At 25.1% G+C, this 26,031-nt stretch overlaps 8 protein-coding genes across 8 annotated transcripts; 3 read left to right on the forward strand and 5 right to left on the reverse strand.

Moving 5' to 3' along the window:
• Nucleotides 1-948: 948 nt before the first annotated feature.
• On the reverse strand, nt 949-4,727 carry GEX1 (nuclear fusion protein, putative; the record flags this gene model as incomplete). Its single annotated transcript, XM_029005865.1, has 12 exons — nt 949-1,083; nt 1,242-1,306; nt 1,516-1,640; nt 1,786-1,864; nt 2,013-2,090; nt 2,222-2,364; nt 2,496-2,542; nt 2,752-2,873; nt 3,074-3,184; nt 3,272-3,363; nt 3,524-3,636; nt 3,828-4,727. The coding sequence occupies 12 exons, from the start codon at nt 4,725-4,727 to the stop codon at nt 949-951; spliced, it is 2,010 nt and encodes a 669-aa protein (XP_028862412.1).
• Nucleotides 4,728-6,090: 1,363 nt separating this feature from the next.
• Nucleotides 6,091-8,070, reverse strand: PmUG01_11022400 (conserved Plasmodium protein, unknown function; the record flags this gene model as incomplete). Its single annotated transcript, XM_029005867.1, has 1 exon — nt 6,091-8,070. The coding sequence occupies one exon, from the start codon at nt 8,068-8,070 to the stop codon at nt 6,091-6,093; it is 1,980 nt and encodes a 659-aa protein (XP_028862413.1).
• A 1,006-nt stretch (nt 8,071-9,076) lies between these two features.
• Nucleotides 9,077-9,754, forward strand: PmUG01_11022500 (conserved Plasmodium protein, unknown function; the record flags this gene model as incomplete). Its single annotated transcript, XM_029005868.1, has 1 exon — nt 9,077-9,754. One exon carries the CDS (start codon nt 9,077-9,079, stop codon nt 9,752-9,754), a length of 678 nt encoding a protein of 225 aa, XP_028862414.1.
• Nucleotides 9,755-11,260: 1,506 nt separating this feature from the next.
• On the reverse strand, nt 11,261-13,900 carry PmUG01_11022600 (DNase I-like protein, putative; the record flags this gene model as incomplete). The annotated part of the gene is made up of 3 exons (XM_029005869.1): nt 11,261-11,323; nt 11,464-11,529; nt 11,765-13,900. The coding sequence occupies 3 exons, from the start codon at nt 13,898-13,900 to the stop codon at nt 11,261-11,263; spliced, it is 2,265 nt and encodes a 754-aa protein (XP_028862415.1).
• Nucleotides 13,901-15,393: 1,493 nt separating this feature from the next.
• Nucleotides 15,394-18,251, forward strand: PmUG01_11022700 (polyubiquitin binding protein, putative; the record flags this gene model as incomplete). The annotated part of the gene is made up of 2 exons (XM_029005870.1): nt 15,394-15,400; nt 15,649-18,251. 2 exons carry the CDS (start codon nt 15,394-15,396, stop codon nt 18,249-18,251), a joined length of 2,610 nt encoding a protein of 869 aa, XP_028862416.1.
• A 553-nt stretch (nt 18,252-18,804) lies between these two features.
• On the reverse strand, nt 18,805-19,763 carry PmUG01_11022800 (50S ribosomal protein L9, mitochondrial, putative; the record flags this gene model as incomplete). The annotated part of the gene is made up of 2 exons (XM_029005871.1): nt 18,805-18,862; nt 19,075-19,763. 2 exons carry the CDS (start codon nt 19,761-19,763, stop codon nt 18,805-18,807), a joined length of 747 nt encoding a protein of 248 aa, XP_028862417.1.
• An 841-nt stretch (nt 19,764-20,604) lies between these two features.
• Nucleotides 20,605-22,108, forward strand: PNKP (bifunctional polynucleotide phosphatase/kinase, putative; the record flags this gene model as incomplete). The annotated part of the gene is made up of 2 exons (XM_029005872.1): nt 20,605-20,658; nt 20,786-22,108. The coding sequence occupies 2 exons, from the start codon at nt 20,605-20,607 to the stop codon at nt 22,106-22,108; spliced, it is 1,377 nt and encodes a 458-aa protein (XP_028862418.1).
• A 233-nt stretch (nt 22,109-22,341) lies between these two features.
• PmUG01_11023000 (conserved Plasmodium protein, unknown function) lies at nt 22,342-25,604 on the reverse strand (the record flags this gene model as incomplete). The annotated part of the gene is made up of 2 exons (XM_029005873.1): nt 22,342-22,505; nt 22,676-25,604. 2 exons carry the CDS (start codon nt 25,602-25,604, stop codon nt 22,342-22,344), a joined length of 3,093 nt encoding a protein of 1,030 aa, XP_028862419.1.
• Nucleotides 25,605-26,031: the final 427 nt, after the last annotated feature.

Raw genomic sequence — 26,031 nt, forward strand, 5'->3', positions numbered from 1 at the left:
AACGTTATACATCTTAATATGATGAACATTATGCGATGTATGTGAACATGGTATTATTATTTTTATGAAAGTTTTATTTGGTATATATTCTTAATGAATGCAATGCATTATGTAGTTTAATAAATAATTTACCAAATAACAGATTATGATTTATAATGCTATTATATTTGTATATTCACTTTTTTAAACATAAAGGGTATTTTCTTTTCAGTGTTTTACACCATCAAATTACATACTCTAGTAATTATGCAGACATATTCTATAAGAGCCAAATATACCGCTGATCGTGGAATTATACATAGACTAAATAACTGTGTTTTTTAATGTATGCATTTTTATACATATATTATGCACCTGCGCACACAAACTTATATATTTAATAAAAAACAAAAAGCCTTTTTCTAGGTAAATATTACTTTTTATAACGATACTCCTATTAATAATATTTACACAGTGAAAACTGTTATTATATAAATATATTGATAAAACAAGTATTTGACAAATAATAAATGAAAAAAGAAAAAGAAAAAGAAAAAGAAAAAGAAAGAAGAAGAAAGAAAATAAGAAAAATAAAGAAGTGTATGTTCCAAATGATTAAAATGCGAAAAAAAGAAAAAAAAAATTTATATACATTTTACCATTAAAATTGTGACATTTCGTCTTTCATTATTGTAATTAAAATATATATATATTAATTAAAAAAGTACAAATTACAAATTCAAAATGAATCGAAATTAAAGCAGAATGAATTCATCAGTAAATTTTACATAATAATATATAAATAATATTATATATATATGAATATGTATGAATTTTTATACGTACACACTTTTTGCTATTTTTTATATCTAACACTAAACTTTTTTTTTCTGCTTTTGTGCACTTATCTACGATAAGAACATAATACAGAAAAATTATTCTTGTTCATATATTATATGAACTAAACTTTTAAAAACCTTCAACTGAGTAAAATTTTTTTATTTTTACATCTTGTTCATTTAAATCACAGAAGTCTAAAGTTGTGTTCTGGTTATCATTTTCTAAAATTATTGTTTCATTATTATTAGTGTTATCATCGGTATCCTAATTTAAAAAAAAAAATTAGTAAAAATTCGAATAAGTTTGTCCAGTTTTTGTTTCTTGTAAAGAGAAGTAAGAGGAACCATTTCAAAAGATATCCTTCCTCTTTTCTCTTTTTGTGCTTTTAGTACTTATTTTATTTTATTTTTTTATTTCATTACGAAATTTTTGATTCTGAATTCTCTCATTCGCATTCTTTCATTATGATTGTGCTCTACAATATTCGCTGAAATCAAATGAACAAGCATGAGTAAGGGTATGTATTTGAAGTGGCCAATTCACTGCTCATGCAGCTTTTTACACACATCATGTATATACGTATGTGTACATGTATATATATATATATATATATATATGCGTGGGCAATGGCATGTGCATAGGAAAGTCCGTATGCGCGTATATGTGTATCCGGCACATTTATGAAATTTTTTTTACTGAAAGAGATTGGGCTTTCCGTATACGCCTTAATATTTGCTGGTGAAGGAAAATAATGGAAAAACATTGGGCGATTTTTTCTATGTAGCATTTTTATTCTTATTCCAATAGGTTCTTCATTTGGTCTAAATAAAATAAAGATGAAGTGGTATGATGAGTGTTTGGGCAGTAATTTATTTAGGTTCTTATTGTTTAACTTTATTTTATATTTCTTCATATATTGCATTTTTTCTTTTTCTCTATTTTGATGTATGTCCATTTTCCGTGTACTCGTCCATTTCCTTTGAAGTAAAATCCTCGCTAGCAAGGGAAGTCTCTGAGCTGCTATATTCAGAATCACTGCGTGAATCTGAAATTTTTGGTGCAATATTAAAGCAATAAAAGGAATAAGTGAATGTACGCATAAGTATATTTTTACATTTAATTATAAAGTTTATTAATATACACATTAGAGTGAACATATTAACATATGTGCGTATATCATATACAATTTTTACTTATATTGAAATCTTCATCATCCATATATATAGAATCAAGATAGTCGTTATAATTTAACCATAAATTTAACACATTAACTAAGGTAATGAAGGAAAAACAGAAAGAAAAGAAAAAAAAATTACTAATAATTTTCTTCAAAAAAACTATACTTCTTTCTTTTCTTTTATTTATTTATTATTTTTTTTTTTTTTTTTTTTTTTTGCTGCACCTGTTTCTTGATCTATTTCTTGAATGCTTTTTTCGTTTTGTCTTTTTAATTCTCTAAAGGTGTTATGATGTTGTTCATTTTTTTCGACAAGTTTCTTTATTTGCCTCAGTTCTTCCTCTATTATTTTCACTGGTTCCCGGTATCTAACAGAAACATAAACAAACAATTAAATACAAAAAAAAAAAAAAAAAAGAGGAAGCAAAAATTTAAACTATATGATAAATAAGTATAGTTTAAAATGGAATACTGCAAAATAAAATTTTCTAATTTTTACGATATTATTGTGGTGATTAAAATTTTAAGACCAATCAGCACAAAAGTCTAAAAGAAAAAAAAAAAAAGAAGATATAAAACAAATAAAATTAAAGTAGTATTAATCAATAAAAATAAAGATAAATAGACAATTTTTAATAATTATGAAAAGATATAAAATGAATTTGTGCAATAATGTATGAACATATGTACGCGTATAGAATATCCAATAAATTTCAAGTTCATTTTTTTTTTTTTTTTTTTTAAATCCTTTTTACGTATCTTATTCCTTTCACTGAATAATTAACTAAATTCTCGTTAACTCTCAGGAGCACGTATTTTTTAATGAGAGTAATTATTTTTTTGAAGATGAGTTCGGTTATACAACAAATAATCACACCTAAGGGGAATATGTGTTTTGGCACAAAAATACAGAGTGAGTCATATACATATATATATATATATGCATATAAGCACATACATGGACGCATATACGTACGCACACAAATTTATATATATATATATATGTATAAATACATATATTGTCCTATTTCCTTTTTATGAACTGTCCGTTCAATAAGGTTTTCATTCTTTTCTTACAAAAAATAATTTTCCTCCTACAGGTATGCACATTACTGCGTGAAGTTATAAGTAGAACTAGTAATGCGATGAACAGATATATTACAATCAGCTTAAATCCCCTCACAAACTCTACAATATTTTTTAAAAAATAACCATTTTAATATAGTTATATGCAAAAGGGTATTTAATGTTTTTTTTTTTTTTATTATTGTTTACTAGTAATAGATTCATGATGATATTTTATTTTTAATAAAATTTGTATAATCTCGCTGAAGTCATTTTTAAGGCCTTGTAAAAAACTGTCAAATCTAAACAAGCAAAGCAAAAAAAAAAAAAAAAAAAAAAAAAAATACAGTAAAAAACAAAGAAGAATAAGAGTAGGGATTATAAAGCAAAATATTAATATTTCTATACGTCTAAATATGCTCATACATTATGTATAAACAATTATATATGTTTTTCACTTACCTGTTTGTGTTTTCTATTTGTTTTACTTGAGCGTGTTCTATTAATTTCATGTTTTCTAAATTCGTTGTCATCTGTTTGGTTATGTATAGAGAGGTTTCTGCTAGCCTGTTAATCTTTCTCATTTTATTTTTAATGAAAAAGGTAAAAATGAAGGGGGGGAGAAATTAAACGTTCGTCTGAATAGACATGCGTATATATACATTCATATACATGCATATAAACACATATATATATACGTATACATCCATGTGTATATGCGAAGGTGCAAGTGCATCCGCTTAAGTTTATTTTAGAAAAGCCTTACATTTTCTTCTGTTCGTTTGTTCCACTCAATGGATTGTATATAAAAACAAATATCATCGATATGGTTTAACTCAGCGTGATAAATTTGAAAAGCAGTATCGGACATGTTGTTAGTGGATGTGCAATTTGTTATAATTTTATATTTTAAATTTTCACATAATTTTTTTTTTATATTGGCATTTTCATCGAATATGCTTTCCCGTGGCACAAAAGTATTATAGTCATAGTTATTCTTATCATAAGTATATACTTCCCCTTTACTTGAACTTATATATGAGTTTTCTCTTTTATTGTTTGGGTAGACTTTATACTCTTCTTTGTTATCATTAATAGAACATGGATTCTCTATTCTTTCAATTTTTCTTAATTCATCTAAACTTAACGTTTTAGCAAAATGCACATTTTGAAATTGATCAAATAAATTGTTATTATATAAATATATTTGTAATTTGTTTAACTTTTTTGTATTTAATTCACAACCAATTTTTTCATCTGGAAATTTTCTTGTTGATTTAACAAAAATACATTTCGTTTTAGCTAAGGCTAGTAATGATTTATTATTTTCGTTTATTTCATTACAGTTGTACATATTTAAATTATTTAGCTGATCTAGTACATATTCATAACATTTTATTTCCTGTACATATATGTTATCTTGATTGTCTTCATTCTCTTCACTATATCCACTCCCTTCATTTTCTGCGTAGTTCTTATTTCTCTTTTTTTTCTTTTGATATTCTTCTTCAGCCTTTCTTTTCGCTTTCAATATTTCATCAAATGCTTCTTTCCCTCTTTTAACCCTTTCTACCAATAGCTCTGTGTTACTAGCATATTTGAACTTATATTCTTTACATATTCTTAATTGGATAACTATTATAATAACTAGATAGAAATATATCATAATGGTATTTTATTCAACTAAGTATGATATTTTTTTGAAGGTCTGTGAATGCTGTCTATTCCTAAAATGAAGGTGGATGTGCATATATATATCCACATATGTATGTATATGTATATGCATAAATGGATGTACATGTGTATATATAGCATGTTTTTCTTTTTCTTTTTCTTTTTCTACACATATAATTTATAGCAGATATTTATTGCCTTTTCAAAGTTACAAAAGTAAAGGCACATAAATGTACACATATATATAAATATATACCTATGTATGCTTTATTTTTCCATGTGCAGACGTGCAAGAAAAGCGCTATATTTTTATTTCAGAAATTTCCCTGTTTCAAATTTATTTCTTATGGGTCCTCGTTATACTTTGTCAGTTAAAATAGTATTTCTTTGGAGAAACTAAAATAAATTTTTGCGACATTTATCACAAAATTACATTGTTGTTCTCATAAGAATTGTAAATATCATATTCAAGAGTAGGTATTTTTAAAATTTCCTATTCCTTTTTAAACTCTTGATAAAATAGACTTAATTATATAACCCATCCTTTTTTTTTTTTTTTTTTTTTTTATAATCTTATAATTCCTTTAACTTTGTGTATACTTCTTCACAATTGCATTATTTTTTTTTTTTTTTTTTTTTTTCTTACTTCCCTCGTCTGCAGGAATTAACATTTCTATGAATAAACTGATCGTTGTAAGTCAATTAAAAATAGAAATTTAAGAATTTAATATATGCCTTAGGGAAAGCTTCATATATGTAATGCTTTTCAACTAATAAGAAAAGAGTATGTCTTAAATGATCCATTTATACAAAAAATTTAATTAAACAAAAACAGAAATTATTAATAAAGCAAAATAAATATGGAAGAAAAGATCAACCAAGTGCATAAAAAAATGAATAAAAAACTCCCTCTAAAAAATTTACAATAAAAAAAGGATGGAAATCTAACGATTCTAAACAAATAGGAAATATGCCACAAAAAAAAAAAAAAAGTCTAGAAAGCATTTTAGAAGAGTAAAATCTCACGTTATTTTTGCATAACACGGGATTTATTTAGAACATTTGGACTTATGGATAAAGCAGGAGGGAAATGCCAAATCAGTAGTACAACGTGTAGGACAAATGTATACAACATAAGTGTAACACACAAAAAAAAAAAAAAAAATTGAATAAAAAGTAAAATGAAAACAAAGTAAAAATATGACAGAAAAAGAATATAACGAAATATAGCACAATAAAAATGGAGTAATAAAGGAATAAAAAAGTATATAACAAAATAAAGACGAACAGATACAGAATATAACGCTGGAATGCTGAAGGTACTTAAGTTGACCACCAAAAAGCAAAATAAAAAGCTACTGCGAATTTACCCCCCTGGAAGAAGTGTCATCTGAAAAATCGTCTGAAGAATTGTTATCAAATAGATTATTGTTTTCCAAATTTTTCTTATCAAAAAACTCTTTCGTTGTTTTATGAATATCAAGATCGTCTACTCCGTTATTTTGAATACTGTTCATATTATTTGTAAAATCTTTATTATCGAAATTTTCCTCTCCATTTTTTATTTTATTCTTTTGTTGTATAGCGTTCTTAATGGTATTCTCAATATTACTTATCTCTTCGTCTGAAAAAAAGCCTCTTAAGAAATTTCTGTCTAACTTTGTAAAATTTTCTAAAAGTGTTTCTAACTTTTTCTCTTTTTTTTTATTTTCATCATCTGAAAGAGAGTCATAATTTTTACACTGTTCATCCACTTCTTTTACAATTTCTTTCATTTGATTCAAAAGAATTAGTTCCTTCTTCTTTTCTTTCTTAAAATTTTTAACAATTTGCTTTTCATCACTGGTTAGTATACTATCCTTTGCCTGTTTTTCGATTTCCTTTTTATCATCACCTTTTTTTTGATTATTTCCTTCCCCATTTTCACCATCTTCCTCAACATCAATAAAATCTTTCTCATAATTTTTTAAAAGCTTGTTTGAATAGTTATTCGGTATATTCTTATCATCATACATTTTTTTTAAGTTATCTGTAATATCTTTATGATTTTCCTCCCCTGGTACATCATTTTTATAGGTAAGGAATTCCTTTAAATAATTATTTCTATTCAAATATAGTAAGGTTTTGTGAGGAGCATTCCAGCTCTTACATGCATGAACAAAATCTTCTAAATCATTATCGATTAGCTTTTTTTCTAGACATATACTATCATAACCTAAACTACCTAATTTTTCTACATAACTTATATCATTCACATTAATTTTAGCAATAGTAATTAGTTCAGGAATCGCATAACTTATAGCCTTTATTGCATGATTATATTCATAATGATTATTAAAAAAGTCAAACTCATTTATCATAAGAATATAACTCCCACATTGCGTAGCATAATATATATCATTGTAATCATGTACTTCAACAATAGCTTGGGTACCTAAATTAACACAATAATTTAACATGTCTTCAAGATCATTTTTTAAATAAGAAAGATTTAAAATTACTCCATCTGCTTTATTTTCAACTGCCAATGCAATTTGAATAGGATGAATTATTACATCATCAACTACTATTGCTGGTCTAGTATTTCTAGATAATATTCTTGTACTTTTAATAACTTCACTTAAATCATTTAACATTCCTTCTGTTGATAAATTATCAATATTAACTATTAATACATCAAAACCTATTTGATGTAACATTAAACTTACCTGACCAGGATTAGCTAAATTAAGAAAATTATTTTGATAAACATAATTTATATTTTTATCAAAATTATCTTTTCCTTTTTCATTTCCTTCCCCCGTTATTTCTCCTACACCTAGTTCGTTTGTTAAACCACTATTTTTTCTCGTAACACTACAAAATATTTTTCTTTTTATGTCTGCTACTACTGACAGTCTATGTTTTTCATCAGTGCTCTTCCTTTTTAAACATTCTGACAATTTGTTATTCATTGTATGTTGCAAATACTTCATTCGTATTTGTAATGGATTATTTTCTTCGAAATTTTCTTCTAGTAATTTACCCACTTCATATTTTTTATTTTCAATTATTTTATTTGCATACTCATGTGCTAAATATGGGTTTCTATGATCCTTACCATAAATTCTTATATGTATTTTTCCATTTTTCTTTTTTCTTTCAATTATTCTATATTTCACATTGTTGTTTTTACAACTCCTTATGTAATACATTTTATAGCTTTTTTTATTTCCCCCCTTATCATAATTTAAAGCCCTCTTTGTTGTAAAAGCTCTACGAGCCCTTACAATCTTCTCCTTAGAAATACCTTCTGTTATTAGAAGTATGAAAAATAGTAAGAGGTGTCGCACCATCTTTAATTATAATAGATGAAGATATATATACGATACACATATGTCTATGTATACATATATATCCCCTGATGTTAACACAAAATATGAGTATATCTAATATGGCGCATATTTAGTTTGCTTCTCTTTTGCTTACCGCCTTGTAGCATTACTGCATTATTACACCAGTGTTGTACGGTCTTTTATTGTACTGTACTGTATTATGTTGCCTTATTTTTTATTTCCTTTTATCAATATCATCTTTTTTGAATACTGTTATATTTTAATTTAAAAAAAGGCTTTTGGCTTATCACCATTTCATTTTTTGGTTTTCTCGGGTATGTTCCAGTTTAACTACTATATAATTTGATTTACCGTTAATTATTTTGTTTTATTTTATTTTATTTTTGTTTTGTGTTCTATTTTATGACATATCCTCATTTTTTCAGAGTAAAATTTTTTTTTTTTTTTTTTAAATCCAATTTGGCATTAGAAACTTTTTCACCAACATGTATATCCCAATACGAATAAGAATAAATTCAAACGCATATATACTTATTCTTTTTTTAAGAATATTCTTTACCTATGAATAACTTTCCCTTCCACATTTGTCATGAAAAAATTTCTTTTTCTTTGGTTTTTTCTAACATTGCTCACATATTAGAATGGTTTATGGTTTAAAAAAAGCTGTTTATAATATACATACATATGTATATATATATCTAGCTCTCGTATGATAATCAATATTACAAATCTTTTTTTTTTTTATATATAGAGTCATACTCATTTCAGCAATAATTAACACGTTGTGCTGCTCTATGGAATATACATATATATATTTCAATTGTTTGTAATTTTTCATGATAATAAATTCACTCCTTATGACCTAATTTTTTTTTTTTTTTTTTTCATCCCCTGCTTCACAGTATTTTACATATTTTCCATTTTTTCAAGTTTTAGGAATGTATCCTATTCCCCTAAATGATTTGCCTATTTTGTTCATTTGAATTATTTTTCGTCTTTTTAAAACATGAACAGTGAAAAAATACTGATTACTAACTGCAATATATTAGATGCAGTGGGTGACAAATTAATGGAAATATTAAAAAATTTGGAAGATATTTTGTTTCATTTAGAACCATTAAGTAATTATGATGAAAAAAATGATTCCATATTTACCAATTTAAATGATAAAGAAAATAATATAATTATTTTATCAAATATAATATATGATAATATGAACAAAGTTAAGATTACTTTACACGATTTTATTAAAAACATACCCCCGTCTTACACATATTACACCTCCTTCTATTATAACGATTTTATTATATTAAAAGAAATAATAAGAAAACAACAAAAAAGGGAACATGAAGATGTTAATAAAATGGAAAATAATAATGAGAGTGAAAATGAAAAGACAGAACTCGATAAAAAAGAAATAACAGATATGACCTCTTTACAAATAAGGGATGAAGAAAATAGAGGTAATTTAAATTACGTGCAAGTAAAAAATATATATAATAATTCTTCAACAACTGATAACAAGATGCTGGACAGGAATATTAATTCATCTGAACAGAATAGTTCCGTAAAAACAAATGATTTTTTTTATTTTTCCTTCTTAATCGATTTAGAGTATTCCAATTTAATATATATGAAAAAATGTGAAGAGGAAATTGATAAATATTTAATTAATACTAACTAGTTGTAACCTATAATAAATGAATACTCCTTATTTTGTAAAATAACAGATTAGTAGGAAATCAGACATCAGGTGAATTGGCATATTAAAAATTAGATCGATTTTCTAAAGGACTTTCTCAATGTTTCTTCAAAAAAAGTGCAAGAACATGGTTATCCATGCGTCGATACGTACAAATATATATATATGTATGTATATACAGGAAGAGACAAAAATAGTGAGATAATTGTAGTCATAGGCTCAGCTTTAGGCCCCTTTAGAGCCTTGGAATACGAATAAAAAAAAAATTTTTTTTGTTATTTTTTCAAGCTTGTGTAATTTTGTTCTTCGTATATGAGTGAAAGAAAAATTATTTAATGGTTACATTTATGAAATAAATATAATAAGTTTTACATAAAATACCATAAATAAATGTACAATTTTAATTATATTAATAAATGTATATGTATCCAAATAAGTGCTATATTTGAAATTAAGGAATAACTAATATGAAAATATGTTAAAATAGGAAAATTTGTAACATGTTTATATATAATATAACGAAATGGAAAAGGGGAATATAATTAAACCACGCACACAACATGTAAAAATAAGTATGCATGTTTATTTGATGTTTGTTTGTTTTAATTACGTTAATCATGACATACTTTACAGATAAATTTTTGCTTTTATACCTTATACGACGAAAATGTTTTCTTATAAAAAAGTAAAAGACGATAGTGCAAAAAATCAAATACTTTCAAAGGATTAACAAAAAGAGCAGCAACAAAACAGCGACAAAACAGCAGACTGGAAACAAATAAAAAAATAGGGAAGTGACAAAATGACGAAGCAGTGAAATATTGTTTATTAACATTAAATGAGAAGAATAATTAGTTTTGCTTCGGAAAAAAAAAAAGACAAACTTATCCTCTTTAGCTTCAATCGGATTTTTTTTTTCCGAGAAATTCTTTGCATTTTTCCGCATTTCTTAATACACAAAAAAATAAAATAAAATATATTTAATAAAAAGAAGTAATATTGTTATTATACAAAGCATATATAAATAACACAGTATTTTTTTAGGTTTTAGGTAAACTTAAAAATAAGCACAAAAATTGAGTAAGGGAACAAATGTTATTATTATTAAAAATAAAAAAACTTATAAATAAGTATATATAAACATGTACATATAAACATGTAACACATAAACAGGTACACATAAACAAGTACACATAAACAAGTACACATAAACATGTAGATATAAGCACATTAAAGGATAATATTGGAATATATATACGTATTTATACTTCTTTCAATAAAAAGAATAAGCAATAAATGCTTTTTTGCTGTTTTTTTTTAATTGTTTTAAAATAAAAACGATACGCATACTTATGGATTATTTAGATTAATAAAGAAATAAAAACATGGATTTAGACAATAAAAAAAAAAAAAAAAAAAAGAAGCATATTCTACAATATTAAGCTAATGAGGAAAATATAAACTGAATTTATATTTTTAAACATTAATTTATTCATCTGTCCATCTAACTAGGGTGGCATGTAAATACAAATGATCGGAGGAAGAATACTTCTGAAAATGGTTGAAATAAAAAGATATTATATAAAAATAACTATTTACCAGGAGATAAAAACATATGAAAAAAGAAAAAAAAAAAGAACAACAATAGGAGAAACAAAATTAATTTTCTCTCTATTGCTCAATTTTCTTACCTCATTCGGAAGACACCCATATTTTGCAAGTTTTCCAAATGCAGGAAAACTGGTGCACGATATTTTCTGCACAAAAGAAAAAGTGTGCACGTAAAAATATATACAAGTATATATGTACGTTAGTTTGTTTGCATGTATCCATACATGCACATATACATGTCTAGATAAATATATAAGAGCAGTTATGTACTTATACAATAAAAACTACATGCGCATGTGCATGCGGACTGTAAACGCAATTATGCGCGGAACCGATTTATTAATTTCACATAATAGTTACGCGTTTTTATATTTTCATCACCTTCAAATTTTTATATGAATAAAATATATAATCGACGCATCCTTTTTGCTTTCCATGAAAAACAGTAAATGGAATATCACTTAACACTAAATTGTTTTCTTTATTATTTAATTCATCAATGGTATCATACTTGTAACAGGATTTTTCTATTCGATTATCCACACAGCTGTTATATATACTTTCAAAATATAAGGGATAGTATAGTATAAAATCCTCCTGTTCTTCATTCTCAACTATTTCCATTTCTTCCTTTTCTTTCTCCTTCCTAACAGTTATTTCGCATAATTTACAATTATTATTCCCACTTTCTTTTTCTTCATTTATCTCTGCGAATTGTTCACTGAATTTGTAGTCTTCCTCGACCTGTTCAATGAAAGAACATTTTCTTTTTTTTTTTTGGACATCATTATTTGAGAGTTGCTCATTTTTATCCTCATTCTTTAATCTGTAAAAATTATACTCATATGAATTATAATTTTTCAAACTCGCGCCCTTCATATCTGAAAATATGTTTATTAAATGTTCTTCATCTAGTATATCTTCATTCTTGAAAAATGAAAATAACGATTCTTTCTTTATGTTTTCAATTAAGCTTTTACTACATTGTTCATTTTTTAAATCATTCAATATACTTTCATCAAACATTTTTTTAATTTCATTTCCATTTAAATAGTTATAAAAATAATACTGCTTTTTAAACATTAAATATTGACCAGATATATTTTTTAAATTTATATTCTTCAGATTTATGTATCTGTTAATTATATAATAGTATAGTAAACTATTAGGTGTTATGTTTAAATCTCCGCAAAAAATAACACCAGGCTTTAGAAAAGTGTTACTCTCGTTTTTTTTTTTCTCTTCCTTTTCTGCTTTTTCTTCGTCCTCATATTCCTTTTCTTCTACTTGTTTTTCTTCCTCGTTTTGTCTACCTTTTTCCTCAGATCCATATTTACCTCCTTTTACATTACTCTTTAAATAATTAATGCATTTATTTATCATAACAATTAAGCGATAAGACATGTAACATAACTGATACAACTTAACATCACCTTTACAAGAATCAAAGATTAAATGTGTGTTGGAAACAATAACAATATCATTTACATGAAATAAAAAGTCAGACGCGTTAATCCTTTCTTTGTTATCCTCCATACTGTTATTACAGTTCATATCTTCATCATAATATTCTATTTTTTTCGAATGTAAATTTCGTAAGGCTGTTATTAAACCTACATGCCATTTTTTCAAAAGTAGCGATTTGTCATAGATAATTTCGTCAAAAAATAATAATTCAAAAACTCTTGTATTATAAAAGATGCATATACCATCTTTACACGTTTCTTTTTTCTTTTTTAAAAATAACCCTTTGTAATGTAATAATTTTAGTTTATTTTCTAATTCCATAAAATAAGATTCTTCTATTTCTTGTAAACATATTATGTCTGATAACTTGTTCATAATACATTGATAAATCAATTCTTTTCTATTAATCCATTTCATAACGTTAGAACAGTTGCTCTCATATTTATAATCAACTAAGCTATTTGCTAGTATGTTGAATGAGAAAACGGAAAATTCTTTAAATATATATTTTTTTTTTCTTTTCTTCCTAATATATTTTATTAATTCTGAATTGTTTGCTTTCCCCTTTGTAATAATATCATTATAATTATTCGATATATACTCAGGATTTTCATTTTTGAATTTCGTTTCTGCTGTTATCAGATTTATATCCTCAAAATTTCCTGGAAGATGATCCATGGTAGTAATATCTTCATTTACCTTGAATGAATTTACACAGCTAGAGATGTTTTTATTCAAAATCACTCCTTTTACACCTTTTACGTCTTTTCTGTTATTATTACTATTTCTTATATTCGTGCCTATATTTCTATAGTAACTATCTTTTAACTTATTTTCAACTGTTTCATTTTCACTATGATATATCGGTTTATTGTGAAATTTCTTAGTTCCAGTATTTTTATATCTATTCATAATTTTGGTCTTCCCTATACATATATTATTCCTAATATATATACATTCTAAATTTTTGTTTTCATTTTTTAATAGTCTATTCGCTTTGAATGTTTTTTTCAAAAAAAATGGTATTACACTATTTTTTGTAAAATACATTAATCTCTTCCCTTTTTCACTTTTTCGCTTTTTTTTTTTTTTTTTCTTTCTTTTTAAAAAAAGTAAAAATTACTTTCCTTTACTCAAGCTTCCAAATACAGGAAGCTCAAAAATTGTGGAGCATAAAAATGAATGTAAAATGGAGGCGTTAATACTATCCTGAAAGGAGTTATTTGTGTGTTTACCTGATAAAAATCATGTAAATATTATTAAGTAAAAGAATGCATATAAATAAATAAATGCGTACACATATGCATACATTCACATACGCATACATAAATATACACACACATACAAACATGCTAACGTAAACATACACATATGCAAACATATATACCACATCGAATTTCACCTCATTGCGCTTCGTAGTTCCAAATTTTATTAATGCTTTTCAAAAATTAAATAAGATAAAAAGCTCTTAACATAAAATAGCTACTTTTCTTTTCTTGCTTTAATTTTTATTTTTAAGGATAACGAAAATATATATTGTATACACATAAAAATAGCAATAATAATAACAGTAGCAACTGTATAACTTGCAGAGAACATATAAGCATATATATGAGCTGAAGAATTATAATAAAATTCTAATAGGGGCTTTTTATTTTATCTTTTGTGTAATTCTAGTAACACGTTTAAACAATTTGCACAAAATCGACGTTTTTGTATATTGTTTTTTTTTTTATAATATGTTGGTTCTTTACTCTTTACATGTTTTGCCTAAGATTATATTATACAATAAGTTTTGTAGGAACATAAATAATTATACATTCTACTTAACTATCTTATATTAAATATATGATATATACCCGTATATAGTATACATATATGTTAGTCATTACATACACTCGGTAGCATATGTACGTATCACCAGAAACATCTTTACTTCTTTCTTTTTGCTACTGTGCATGCGTGTACTCTATGTAATTATTTTTTCCCAATTTTTTCTATTTTTAAATCCACTTTTTTGTTTCATTTTGCGCATCACATATATATATGTATACAAATAAATATATGTATTTTTTTTTTTTTTTTTAGCTGTTATTTTCCCTGCTTAAAGGCTCTGTATTTTTTTACTTTGATTTATGCTCTGCTTCTTAACAGAACTGCATGATAAAATATTTTACCATATTTTTCTGAATCACAAAATACTTCCCTACAGTAAATTCAAATGATGCGTCATATTTCGACTTTTTATCTTTTGGAAGTTAATAATTCAACAATTTAACACTTCAGCAGGTGAGCAGTTTAGCTGTTGAGCTACACATCGTTTTAACAGTTTAACATCTCTTTTTACGGATTATAACAAAAATAATACTACTCACCAGTTATACCACAGTTTACTGATTACCCATAGAATAATTACAATTGTGAAGACTATTTAGTATGCATATATATGATTTATTGTAATACTAAGATTGGAAACAAAGTCAAAATTAATTTTGAAGTTTCATCTTATTCGTATATTTCCCTCCGTTATTTTTAGATAACAAATGGAAGGTTAGGACTTATGCCCAAAAAAGGATATCATTACGTGTTACATATATATATTTATAAATATATATTTATTTATATATATATTTATTTATATATATATTTATATATATATATATATATATATATATTTATATATATATGTATTTACGCATGTATGGACCTGTATATGTTATGCATATAAGCAAATTCATCTTTTTGCTTCCAGTCCTTTACTCATTTTCGCTGACTTCTTATTTCATTATTCCCAGCAGATAGCGAATACGAGTTAAGGGGCATTTTGAGCGGACATAAAAAAGGAGTAAGGTGCTTATGTGTTATACACAAAAATCTGTTTGACGAATTAAAAGGTTGTGAATTAAAATTCGACTATATAGTTAGCGCGGATTGTAATGGTACAATTCTGGTGTGGAAAAGAGGAGAAAGGAAAGTGTTAAAGGATGAAGAAAAATGTAGTAAAGAGGGAGACTCCGTTTCGCTCCTATATAATGATGATTACGAATTATATAAAAAAATAGAAATTCATGAAAAATTTGTTTACGCCTTGTGCAATAGTAAATATGTAGGTATAAACGAATTAAAAAATTGTAAAGAAAAAGTGGAAGAGCACTTATATGTTTACAGTGGAGGAAACGATCGAAATATTTACCTTTTTAATTTAAATGGCTTTATAGAATTGGTATTGCAAGGGCATAAAAACAGTATATGTAGTATAATAGAACAAAGTGAACATATTCTGTTAAGCGGTGATTGGAATGGAGAAGTTTTTATTTGGAGGATTCAGAAAAATGAAAATGAAAAGGGAACAGAAAATTCTGCTAATAATAGTACTATTATCAGCAACAGTATTGATAACATTGGGAATGCAAAAAACACTTTTAGTGGAAACAAATACACCTATAGCATATTAAAAATATTAAAAAATCATAAACATGCTGCATACGTAAATTGCTTTAACGATTTAATACTGACAATATCACAAAATAATATTTTACATATTTGGAACACAGAAGGGGAAAAAGCGGATGAAATTAAAAATGTTCACAATGATAGTGTTCGGGATATAATACTATTTAATGAAAATAAGAATGCTATTACATTTTCAAATGATGAAAATATTCATATATATGACTCTAATTTTAATTTACTAAAAATTTATAAAGGACATCAAGGGTTTATCTTTTACGTATGTGTAAATGAAAAAGAAAAAATTATGTACAGTTGTAGTGATGACAAAACTGTAAAGATATGGTGTATTAAAGATATTTTTGAATTAATGGAAAAATATGATATAAGAAATTTAAAGAATCAACATCTAATGAATAATGAAAATTTTAGTTGTTTACAAACCATTAATTTAACAGATACCATGTGGAGCGTTAAAATGTTAGGAAATAATGATATTGTTTGTGCGTGTAATGATAGTTATATTAGAATATATACTAACAAAAAAGAGCACAAATTACGCAAGCAAATAATTGATGAAATTGAAAAAAGTATTAGTAGTAAAAATAATAATAAAAATAGCTTAAATGATGAAAATGTAAATTCCATAGAGAATATGGGAAATGTCATAGGAAAAGAAGGAGAAATTAAAATTTTCAAAAATAAAGATAAATATGAAGCATATAAATATGAAAAAAATGCTTGGATGCTCATTGGTGATGTTGTAGATGATGCTAAGTCCGATAAAAAATTTTATATTGGGGATCATTTATTCAAACAAGGGTATTATGATGAACTGTTTTCCATTGATACAGGTTATGGAACTATAAAACAATTACCTTATAATAGAAATGATAATATTCACGTAATTGCCGAAAAATTTTGCAAAAGAGAATGTATATCTATAAGTCATATAAAATCTATTGTTGATTTTATTAATCAGAATTGTCTAGTTAAAAGTGATAAAGATCATACTGCTATGGAAAATGGAAATTATAATAATAACAACAGTAATAATAATAATATTAATAATAAAAAAAAAAAATTTAACACTATTTTAAACGTTTTTACAGTACAAAAAGCTTCATTAGATAAAATCTTCGAAAAAATTAAAGAATTTAATTTATTTCTCAAAAGTGAGGAAGAGGAGAAATATAAATTAACTGATGAAGAAATGAATTCTTTGTCTAATATTATAAATACTTACAAAACCAATTTGAAAAATTCGTATAAATTTAATACAGCTGATATAAATCTTATTATAAAACTTTTTAATTGGTCTCCTTTTCATATATTTCCAGTGATAGATTTATTAAGAGTATTAGTATTAAATAAAAACTCAGATTTTTTATATAATAATAAATACACAATAAATGCTTTTAAGTTAGTATATGACTGTATATCTTATTATATGAACAACTCAGCAAGTTTAAAAGAAAATGAGGAGAACAAGTTAAATTCCTTGCTATTATGTTGTCTTCGTTTTTATCTAAATATGTTTAGTTTATCAACACCAAGATATTATATGTTTAAAAAGTGTAATTTTATTGTGAAACAATTTTCCGAAATGAAATCCAATAATTTAAATATTAATATATTATATATAAAAGTATTTTTTAATTATGTTATCACATTAAATGAAAATAATGATAATGAATTAAGAAAAACACTATTTGAAGTTATTCATTCTATTGGTAATAAAATACATGATATAGAATTCTTATACACATATTCATTGTGTTTTCATACGTCTTTTGATACGTATACAAAACAGACCCAAGAAATTATAAAAAAATATGATACAACTAACTTTATTAAAAACAAATTAAATTCATTACTCTCTCAAAAAAATGAGCAAAATGAAAAGTTTTTCAAAAATACTGGTTTAATTTTGGAAGACATATCCCACTGACAGGATAAAAAGAAAAAAATTCAAAGAAGAAGAGTGTGGAATTTTTACTTTGAAAATATGATATTTTTTTATATCATATTATACCGATTTACACCGAATTACGCCCTATTACGTCATGCAATTTTGTTGTTATTTATTTATTCATCTATCCATCTAGGTATATACCCTTTTTATTATTAATTTATCTGCAGTGCCATTTTATACATCCATGAATTTTACTCACTAGTATATACTACTATGCACACATTCGTTCATATATATTCCCATACTTTAATTCATTTACATACATCCCTGTTAGATTCTTTCTATTCTAAATATCATTCTTCTTTTTTATTTGTTTACGAAATAAGCACTATGTAGTTTTAATTATAATGTGTACATATTTGTTCTTGTGTTTTTACTCTTAAATTGTATTTTCCTTAATCCTATATATATAACAGCAAAATATATAATATAAAACCTAACGCTTGGAAAATATGTCTTGCTCTTTGTCTCCTTCATATTGGAAAAGGTTTCCAACGTTAAAATATTTTTTATTTTTCCCTACAGATAACTAATTAATTTTATACACGATATCCATTTTCTTATCTTTCTTTTCACTTTTTAGCATCCTAAAAAATAAAATAAGAAATATTTAAATTTATGGTATATACATGAAATGGAATTCCGAAAAATTATCAAATGAGGAATGTGTAAAAAATGGGATGGAAATTGCGAGCTACAAAGGAGGTAATTGGTTTGAAAAAAGTATATACATATGTAGGTATATGTACATGTACATATAGATGTGCACGTATACACACGATTGCGACAGTAAAATTACTCATATTCCTGAAGGGATCCAATTCTAAACAGAATTTCATTCAAAAACTTCGCATTAGGCATGAAGAGAAAATAATAAATAACGTAAATTCCTGTATATTTAAATATTACATTATTTTGAATAATTAAGTCATTGGGATTAGATATGTCTGAATAAATCTGCTCATATATATTATTGTTATAATGTTTCATAGTTTTATAATAGTTTATTTTATGTAAATTTTGACAAGTTAAATCTAATTCATAATTATTAGAGACATAATTAAAAAAGTCATACAAGTTATATGATACATCATTAGTATATTTATATACATCTAAATAAATAGTAATGTCTATATTTTTTAAATGTGTAAAATATTTTTCAAAATCCTTTTTTATTTCTACACCTTTTTTTATATGAACTTGTTGTGTTCTTTTGTATTTTTCTTTATCAGCATAGCTGTCGATATTTTCATAAGTAGCATATACTGCTCTTCTATCTTTAATTAAGTTTCGGGCATATCCTCTTTTTACTTTTATTATCTCTCCTTTTTCACCTATATGACTTACGTTGTTTAACAATACTATGTAAGTATATTTACTTTCAACTGCAGCTATATACGTTTTTCTTTTTATCGTGTACTTGTTATAATTTAAATAGGAGCTCATGAAGAACTTCTGCAAGTTCAAAAATGCTTTTATTCCAAACATACTTATAAGTAAAGCCTTCTTATCATTATTAAGATAAATTTTTAATTACATACTATAAAATATATATTCAAAATTATATATTATAAAATGTACATTTAAAACTGCACGCTTTAAAATATATATTTAAAATTACTTATTTATATTTAAAAATTGTGAATTTCTTATATATCACATTTAGAGGATTTCCATAAAAGGTCATTTAAAATATAGCGGAATAAGAATTTACATAAAAATAGGAAAGCGAAATGGAAAAAGCAAAATAAAGCGAAAATAATTATAATATGAACATTACTATTTACCTCTCTCCCTGTTTATATGAAGTAAAAACGATTAGAAGCTTGCGAAATTTTTTTTTCAAAGGGGAAAATTAATTTTTGTATATTTGTTATTTTCTTAAAAATTTACACACCCCATAGATAAGAAGTAAATAAATATGTACAGGTAATGTATATATGCATGGGTGCATATTTTTAACTGTATGCTGATGTACACATAAATATACCTTTACACGTAAAGAGGTACCCGTATAGGTAGATGCAAAAACGCCTGACTTACCGATTATGAATAAGTTAAATTGTAAAACTTCGCGCTTTGCTGTTTTAAAAGCGCCTCATTGATCCTTGCTGAATAATTATGCTTGCTGCTACATTTTACAGGTGGAGCTTTGTTTGAGACTTTATTTAAAAAAAAAAAAAAAAAAAAAATTTCGAATTCGTATAAATGTATGATAAAGTTTTTCCTTCGAGTATTATTATTACGTTCTACTACTTTAATGAAGAAAAAACATAATTATATAAGGCTTTATTAAATTAACAAAAGTTTTTAAAAAATCGTACATACAATGTTTCAGAAGCATATCTCTCATTTTGAACCACCTAATAGTAATTGGAATATAGTAACACACATTTTAAATTTAAAGCAAAGAAAAACAAAACGCTATTACAAGTTTTAAGGTATTTTAACTTTATCTATGTAATATTAACATTTTTTCTTTCTTTTCTTTTTCTTCTTTTTTTCCAAAGGTAGAAGACAGTTTGATATATCGTCATGTCAAAGAGAAGGAGGAAAAAATTTATAAAAAAATATTTTCATTCGATTTAGATAACACATTAATTCTATCTCGCACCTTTTTCAAGCCTGCACAAAATGAACACGACTATATTTTTTACTCCGATATAATTGATTTCCTAAAAAAGAAGCGATCAGAGAATTATAAAATTATCATATTTTCTAACCAGAAAGGAGTAAGTACCGGTAAAATAAGTCTACGAAATGTTATAAATAGAGTTGATGATGTAATAGATAAAATAGGTATACCCTTAGAATGTTATTTAGCATTAAAAAATGATAAGTATAGAAAACCTAGAACAGGCATGTTCAATTTTGCTAAACAGAATAATAAATGTGAAATAGAAGAAATTATTTATGTAGGTGATAATGCAAACCGAATATATGATGATAATTTTAAAGTAAAATTTATTAACCATTTAAGATATATATATAATAAAAATAATGTAAATGTTAATATAAATGAAATAGCTAAAAGACTGCAGAAAGATTATACAGACACAGATTTAAAATTTGCCTTAAATATAAATGCCACCTTTTACACTCCTGAAGAATTATTTCTTAATATAAAAAATAACTTAACAGTGGACTTTTCTTTTAAACCTATGAATTTGTATAAAAATATGGAGATAAAAAATGAAGGCGAAAAAGAAAACGAACAAAATTTATTCCTTCATTTGGTTCGACAGAATATGGAAGACACGTATAGCACATATAATGAAAGTACCATTTCGATAAATAACAAAGATAATAAAAACCCACAAACATTACTTCAAAATAAAGAACAAAAGCTAATAATATTAATAGGGGCTCCTGGTTGCGGCAAAACGTTTTTGTGTGAAAATTATTTTCTTGGTTATACGAATATTAATTTAGACGAATTAAAAAAAAGAAATAAATGCATAAATATGTTAAAAAATGGTATTATTCAGGGAAAAAATGTAGTAATAGATGGTGCAAATATATATGCAAAGAACAGACTAACGTACATCAATGAAGCGAAAAAAATTAACAGTAATTTAAAGGTTAACGCTATATTTTTTAAGTACTCAAAAGATTTAATCTTTCATTTAAATACTTTTAAATTAATTACAGACAAATCAAAAAAAATGATTGATATTCCTACTGTTGGTATTCACTCTTTTTATAAATACGTTGAAGAACCGACAGCAAATGAAAATTTTGAAAAAGTTATAATTTTAAATGATGAAAATTTTGTGCCAACGAATTTTAAAAATGAGGAAGAAAAAAAGCTGTTTTTTTCATATTTATATTAATCATGCAATTTATAAACACGGTAAAAAAATTAGGGTTACATGAGCGGGAAATGAGGTAAAGCTTGATAAATTAATGCATATATATGGGCACATATATTCCAAGAATATTCGTGACAACCGCGTAAGCACGATTAGTATACGAAGAAAATTTTGCACTCATACACATATATATATATATGTACACATTTGTGTGTACTTAAGTATAAGCACTGCCAATTTGTACTCTCATAGTGCTAACGCGGCTTTGCAGAATTATCCTTTTTATTTAACATATTTTTGGCATATTTGTTAAGAATAATGTTTAAGTTTTGGCTGTTGCTGACTTTGTTTCCCGTTTCTTGAATGGGGTTCTTCAAATGGTCAATTAATAGATTAATAAACTTTTCTTCTGTTATGTCTAAAAAAAAAAAAAAAAATTGCTAAATGATGAAATTGCTTCTTAATTATATATTTTAATTTGCCACGCTTTGATATTCATTCCACGGGAACATGTATGTACACACATATCGATGTATGTACATATATATACATATATGAAATTGCGTAGGAAATTTTGCCCTAGCTTACTCATGTGATCTACTATGACTTTTCCCCCGTGTAAAATCACAAATGTTATGGCAAGGAAAAAAGGAGGAATATCTTCATAAACTTCCTTTCCATTTTTTATGTCCACAGATTTTTTGAAAAGAGTGCATAGTTTATAATCAAAATTTAAAGAAGTCCCTGCTATATTAAAGGCAATTTTCTGAAGGGATTCATAATATTTAAATAGATATATGTCCATTTGGTTAATTGAATAATAACTTGAAAAGGTAATTAAATAAATTATTATTCTATTAATTAAATTATTTATCATCTGCGTACATTCATATAAAGGTATACAATGAATTATGTTATCATTAAAATAAACACATAACTGATCAAATAATGAATGCACATCATCTGTGCTTAACATTTCCAAATTGTCCTTAAAATAAGATATAACTTTCTTTTCAAAACTTTCAAAATATTCATATATACATGAATTTACTACATTATTTAATTCACATACTCCTTTTTCTAATTCAATTAAATCGAAAAAATTTTTTTTTTTTTTTTTGTTTCTCTCTTTAATGAAAAAAGAAGTAATTTCATAGTTTTCTTCTTCATCGAATATGGTATAAAAATCATTCATATTAAATGAGTTATGCTTTACATCGGAGATAAAATTTATTTCAAAATTAGCTAGCTTCTTTGCTTCATCTTCATATTTGTCTTCTTTTTCATTTTCATCTTCGTGATTAGATTTGTCCTTTGGTAAATTTGCAGCGTTTTGCTCGATCTCTACTTTTAGTTTCGTCGTTATGTTTGTTCTTACATCTGTTATTCTTTCTTTTTCTTTTTTTTTCCTCATCTCATGATTTTCCATTCTCTTCTTTTCTTTGTTTTCCTCTTCTTCTATATATAACAAATTATCAGAAAAGTAATTGTTTAAATAATCTTGAAAATTAAAAAAATCATCATAGGATTCCTTAAATGATAACATAATCAAATAGTTATCAGAATAATTCGTCTGGGAAAGGTGTTCGTTCCCCCTCATATTTTCATCCTCATCCTCTATCTCATCCCTTGCTTTGTTAAGTAAAAAATTCGATATTTCATATTTTCCGTTGATCGCTTGTACAGCTCTAACTTTCATAGTACAACTTTTTATTTCTCTTATTTTTCTCTTGAGCTGTGCTAAATTATATATTAAGTATCTCAGAAGTTGTCTACTAATTAAAAAAAGCTCTAAATTATATTTGAAACTTTTATGATTAAGGTCAAAGGTGATATATTTATTCTTTTTATCTATCTCAATATGCACATTTATATTTTGTTTTAAATTATTTAAATTATTACTCAATAACAACAAAGAGTTATTACAAGAAACTATAATTTTACGAAATACATGAGGATAAAATATATGTGTAAATAATTCTTTATAAAAAACATCAACATAATTCTTAATATCGAATATAGTTGGGAAGTTATAATCATGCTCGTATTCTATATTATTTCTTATATTTGTTTTTTGAAATAACATCTCTACTAAGTTTACAAGCTTGTTAATAGAATTAAATGTTATTTCTTCATATTCTTTACTAAATAAATTTTGTAACAAATCCTTCTCATGAACCTTGAAATCATTCTTATTTCTTATAATATGTAAAAATTCTTCAATTAAATTTAACACATATAGGATATCTTCCTTTTTTATAAATTTATTTACTTTATTATTTATTAATACGTTCATATATGGTACGTAAAATTCGCTATATATATGTATAGTGTTACACTTTTTTCCTTCATTAAATGAGTCATTTGTATAACTTGAATAACTACTATGATCAAATGTTTTTTCTTTTTCTTTTTCTTTTTCAATTTTTATTATTTCTTCCATGTAGTAATTGTCTTTAATAATCTCATTAATGTAACTAATTTGGTCTATACTATTTTTACAATATTGTAGAATTAAGAAAAAACTTTTTCTTACATTTCTGTTTTGCTTCTTTATATTTGAAATGTATAAAGTTACTCTGTTTATTTTATTAATTAGTATTTTTTTTAGACAATCTTTTTCCATATTTAAATAACTAAACACATTCAGGCAATGTTTTACCTTATTCTCATAATTTTCATCTTCCAAAAAACTATTTGATAAATAGCTAACACATATATTTATTATGTAACTTTCATACAACTTTATTTTTTTTAAGCTTAAATCAAATAGAGATATATTTTGAATATTATGATACACAATAAAATTTCTCAAATTAGTTAATCTCTTTATGTATTTTACAAAAAGGCTAAAGTTTAAATTGAAGGAAGCATTGGTATGTCCATCCGTGTCTGACATTTCAAAGTATTCGCCTCCATTAATATTAATATTATTGTGATCAATGGAATTTTGGGAATTATTACTCATATTGTTATTACTACTGTTTCCCACTTTTTCCATTTCACTGTCGATTTTACCAAAATTGAATAAGTCCAAGTGTTTATTGCTTTTTATTTCATCACATAAATTTTTTATTTCTATATCCGTTATTTCGTATAATCTTACAATTTTCTCAATTTCGATTAAACATCTTTTTTGGTTGATTAATGATAATACCTGTTTTTTTTTTTTCCTTAACTGTTCATAATTTGCATTATATTTTTTTTCAATATTTGCTAAGTCATATGTATTCCATTTTTTTGTATTCTGTGCATTTCTTAATCTGTCAATGTATTTATAAAAATATTCATATTTTTCTTTAGCAGTTTTGTTGATAAAATTGCATAATGTGTTTATTTTATCATTCACAAAATCTATACTATCATTAATTTCTTTTTCGTTCGAAAGGTTTTTCAATATATCTTTTAACTCTAGTTTAAAAATTTCACTAATGACGCAGTTTGTCAATTTGTTGTTTTCCTTACTACTGGAAGTGACTTCATATTGGGTAGAGCAACTAGGATTAAATTGCTTCATCTTTATTATATGTGTCTATATATATGGAAAGCTTATAATCGTATATATAAAACACCTAAACCTATGGTCGAGTTCTTTCCCCTATGGCAAGGAAGAGAGGCATTTTCCTTTTACCTTATGCCCTTTTATTTATTTGTATTTTTAGTTTATACGTAAAAATGAGCTACTCGCGCATATGTTTGCTTCAGTGGTTTGAACCTTGGTACAGAGGTGCACAAATTGCAGCGCATAATTAATTAGTATATGTTTGAGATAAAAACAAAGCAATCATTATAAAACAATTTGATTAAAAATAGAAAAGAAAAGAAAAAGGCATATATACGATGATTTCTCTACCACATGCCAACTAGAAATTTACAAAAAAACGAAACTGAAAATATATATGAATAGCGATTAAAAAAGTATTAAAAATTATACTGTACAAACA

Source organism: Plasmodium malariae (assembly GCF_900090045.1).
Source record: "Plasmodium malariae genome assembly, chromosome: 11".
Lineage (NCBI taxonomy): Eukaryota > Apicomplexa > Aconoidasida > Haemosporida > Plasmodiidae > Plasmodium > Plasmodium malariae.